At 47.2% G+C, this 4,512-nt stretch overlaps 1 protein-coding gene across 1 annotated transcript in view; it reads right to left on the bottom strand.

Moving 5' to 3' along the window:
* The window catches only part of LOC107040165, a 20,890-nt gene extending 19,325 nt beyond the window's left edge, over positions 1 to 1,565 (bottom strand). Inside the window, exon 1 of the mRNA XM_015260113.1 lies at positions 1,544 to 1,565. Coding sequence (XP_015115599.1) covers positions 1,544 to 1,565 — 22 coding nt within the window. The remainder of the gene's footprint in view (positions 1 to 1,543) is intronic.
* Between the last annotated feature and the right edge of the window lie 2,947 nt (positions 1,566 to 4,512).

Genomic DNA, 4,512 nt, shown 5'->3' on the forward strand with positions numbered 1-4,512 from the left:
TAAGGAATGAAACCAATGCTGTTCGATGGAGAATTAAATTCCCCATACAGCAGACCCCGTTTCATCCCGAAATCTTTGTAATAGAAAATTAAAAACTGCGACGCAATTTACGACGCTATGAAAAACTTAATGGATAACTCGCCCGCTAATTAAAAAATCGTCTCTCCCCTCCTAATTAACAATAAGGAATGAAACCAATGCTGTTCGATGGAGAATTAAATTCCCCATCCTTCAACCCCCGTTTCATTCCTTAATCTCTGTAATAAGAAAATTAAAATTGCGACGAAAGTCGCGGCGCTATGAAAAACTCAATGGTTTCTCGGCGCAGAGCGCTTCCCCAATAATTCGCCCGCTAATTAAAAAATCGTCTCTCCCCTCCTAATTAACATTAAGGAATGAAACCAATGCTGTTCGATGGAGAATTAAATTCTCCATCCATCAACCCCCGTTTCATCCCTTAATCTCTGTAATAAAAAAATAAAAACTGCGACGCAATTTACGGCGCTATGAAAAACTTAATGGATAATTCGCCCGCCAATTAAAAAATCGTCTCTCCCCTCCTAATTAACATTAAGGAATGAAACCAATGCTGTTCGATGGAGAATTAAATTCCCCATACAGCAACCCCCGTTTCATCCCTTAATCTCTGTAATAAAAAAATAAAATAGCGACGCAATTTACGGCGCTATGAAAAACTTGATGGATAACTCGCCCGCTAATCAAAAAATCGTCTCTCCCCTCCTAATTAATATTAAGGAATGAAACCAACGCTGTTCGATGGAGAATTGAATTCCCCATCCAGCAACCCCGTTTGATCCCTTAATCTCTGTAATAAAAAAATAAAAACTGCGACGCAATTTACGGCGCTATGAAAAACTTAATGGATAACTCGCCCGCCAATTAAAAAATCGTCTCTCCCCTCCTAATTAACATTAAGGAATGAAACCAATGCTGTTCGATGGAGAATTAAATTCCCCATACAGCAGACCCCGTTTCATCCCGAAATCTTTGTAATAGAAAATTAAAAACTGCGACGCAATTTACGACGCTATGAAAAACTTAATGGATAACTCGCCCGCTAATTAAAAAATCGTCTCTCCCCTCCTAATTAATATTAAGGAATGAAACCAACGCTGTTCGATTGAGAATTAAATTTTCCATACAGCAACCCCCGGTTCATCCCTTAATCTCTGTAATCAAAAAATAAAAACTGCGACGAAAGTCGCGGTGCTGTGAAAAAGCTAATGGTTTCTCGGCGCAATGACTCCCGATAATTCGCCCGCCAATTAGAAAATCGTCTCTCCCCTCCTGTACACCATCAACTCCCAGGCTGACATTGACAGAATCGCCAGTCTCCACGCTACTCAATCCTGATTGCTTGTCCCCCCCCAGCTTCTAGCACTCCTCTTCAATTAGCCTACAACTCGAATCCTCATAACTTAACCCATACCTCTTCACCACGAGCTTCCAGTGAATTCCATGGCTGCTGTCTGAATGTCAACTTACTACGACGCCGTCTAGATACCTTCAAATGCTTTCTCACCTCGAGTCCTCTCATCTACCATGTCATCGTGGTCACTGAATCCTGGCTGTCAGCATCGATTCCTAGCTCAATTCTCAATATTCCAGGCTACATCCTCCTCAGACGAGACCGTAACGAGCATGGTGGTGGTGTCGCCATCTATCACCATGACTCAGTGACCGCTTCGATCATCTCTGCTTCCGTTNGGGCTACATCCTCCTCAGACGAGACCGTAACGAGCATGGTGGTGGTGTCGCCATCTATCACCGTGACTCAGTGACCGCGTCGATCATCTCTGCTTCCGTTACTGTCTGGTCAGGGCAACCTGGACATACTGAGTATGTTTTTTGCGATGTTCACCTGCCTGGTTCGTCACCTATCTTCGTTGCTGCCATCTACAGACCTCCTCATGCTCCCTTTCACGTGCCTTCTAACTTCACGGAACTTTTGTCGAATGCCGTGGACGGCTACAATCACAAGGTGATCATGGGGGATTTCAACGCAGATGAGTTATCAGATAGTGCTGATACGCTGTACGTGCGCTCATTGATGAGTGATCTCTCGCTGAAACTGGTGAATCACGGGGTTACTCACACTACTCTCACTTCTTCTACCTGGCTTGACCTCTGCCTCATTGATGAGTGTGATTCTGTGACTGGTTGGTTCACCTCTGAGTATCCGATGGCTGCGGGTCATCACCTGATCTCCGCCTCTCTATCGATTGGTGCATGCAGGCCTCGTCCCTCGACCATCCTGACTCGTCAGCTAAGTCGACTACAACGAACTGATGTCGTCGAGAGTTTCGAGAGATCTCTTCGGTGCTGTTCTGATGGTGAACCTGATGCAAATAACTTAGCTGAAAAGTTCACCCATGCTTTTTTGGCGCAACTGGATGAGCATGCTCCGCTACGTAAGTTGGTGGTGAACTCCTCTGTGTCTGCCCCGTAGCTGACAGATGAATTGCGGCTGTCTGATCGACATGTACAATATCTGTACAGACGGTTTAGGAGAAGGCGTACTCAAGAACGGCTCCTGGAATGCCGCTTGGCTAGAAGTCTCCATCAATCAAAGCTCTTAGAGGCCCGAGTCAAGTATTACCACTCTCGTCTGTCAGGACTGACTGGTGCTGCTCTGTGGAGAGAACTACGTAATCTTGCGCTGACCACTGGTTCCAGTTCGAGCTCTGTTGTGCCTTCCGAGGTCCTCAATGATCATTTTGCTGCTGTCTCCACCGTTGCTCCTGCCTGCCAATCTCACCAAGTACTTGATGACCGTTCTCACTCGCTGCCTACATCTGAGCTGTTTTATTTCTCGCAGGTGAGCTGGTGTGAAATCGAGGCTGCAATTTCTTCGATCAACTCGAATGCTGTCGGAACTGATGGGATCTCGAAGAAGATGGTTCTCAGCACTCTTCCTGCCTTGGTGAACACTCTTCTGATGCTCGTGAACAAGTCTTTTGTTGACGGTATCTTCCCTGACATCTGGAAGCAGGCTCTCATTGTCCCTGTGTGCAAGGTGAGCTCGCCTAAGTCGCCGTCTGACTACCGGCCTATTGCGCTCCTCCCTTTCCTTGCTAAAGTTCTGGAGCGTTTGGCCTCTAAATAGCTCACCTGGTATCTGCATAGGTGCAACTTGCTCGACCCCTGGCAGTGTGGCTTCAGATCTGGACATAGCACGCAGACGGCCCGTCTCCGACTCATCAATAACGTGCGGCGTAATGTTGATGATCGCAGAATCACTGTCCTGGTACTGTTCGACTTCTCTAAGGCCTTCGATACTGTTTCCCATCCTCTTCTCTTGAGTAAGCTGGCTGCCCTAGGCCTGTCGATGAGCGCGGTGAAGTGGGTACGATCGTATCTCACTGGGCGCTCCCAGGCGGTCAAAGGCACTGATGGACTGTCTCCGTTTCTGAGGACCAATGCAGGGGTACCTCAAGGATCCATCCTTGGCCCTCTGCTTTTCTCCCTCTTCATTAATGACATTGGTGCCTGCCTTCGGGAGTCGCGGCATCTCCTTTACGCTGATGATCTCCAAATATACCTTGAGTATGAGCCTCCTGATCTGCATAGCTGTATCGAACGTCTCAACGTGGACATCTCTCGAATCCAGGCCTGGGCTACTACCAACTGTCTCCAGCTGAACGTGAGTAAGACGAAGGCTATCATCTTAGGCGCTAGGCGTTTTGTCAATGCCATTGATGTCTCTTCGTTGCCACATCTTGGTTCGGCTGGTGCTGCCATTGAGATCGTCAGCTGTGTGAGGAACTTGGGTGTCTTCATCGATAGCAAGTTGACTTTTAATGCTCACGTCCAGCACGTAGCTTCTAAGATCAACTTTGCATTTTACCAACTCTACAGTCTTCGAAAATACACCGATGTTCCGCTACGTAAACTGCTGGTGAATGCTCTGATTTTCCCTCACATCCTTTACTGCCTTGCAGTCCTTCAAGGTGTGGGTACGGTTCTTGATCTGAAACTGCAGCGCTTCATCAACCGTGCGACGAGGTTCGTCTTTGGGTTGCCGCGTGATGCTCCGATTTCGGCTGCCCGGCGTAGTTTGGGCTGGCTTACTGTGTCTGGGTATAGGACTGCCGCCATTGCCAGCACTATGTACCTGGTGCAGAACACTGGTTCTCCGTCCTATCTCGCTGAGCTGTTCTCCACCTATATCTCGGACAGACCTCTTCGTCAAGTGCTAGCGCGCCAGGTACTGGTCGTTCCGAATTATCGTACGGACACCTATAGAGCTGCTTTGGCTGTTGCTGGTCCGATGCTTTGGAATGACATTCTTGCGTGTATAAGGGATCTGAACACGGCTGCCTCCTTCAAATCTCACATGCGACGCTGGCTGCTGGAGGGAGAAATGACTTCCTAATCTAAATCACTCTATCTCTTGGCTAACTTGTGTTGTCTATAACTTATTCTCTGACTCTGTAACTACTTTGTTTAAATTTCTAAACAATAAACTTTCTATCTATCTATCTCCTAATT

This window comes from Diachasma alloeum, unplaced genomic scaffold (assembly GCF_001412515.2).
Source record: "Diachasma alloeum isolate Michigan unplaced genomic scaffold, Dall2.0 Dall_scaffold_00324, whole genome shotgun sequence".
NCBI lineage: Eukaryota > Metazoa > Arthropoda > Insecta > Hymenoptera > Braconidae > Diachasma > Diachasma alloeum.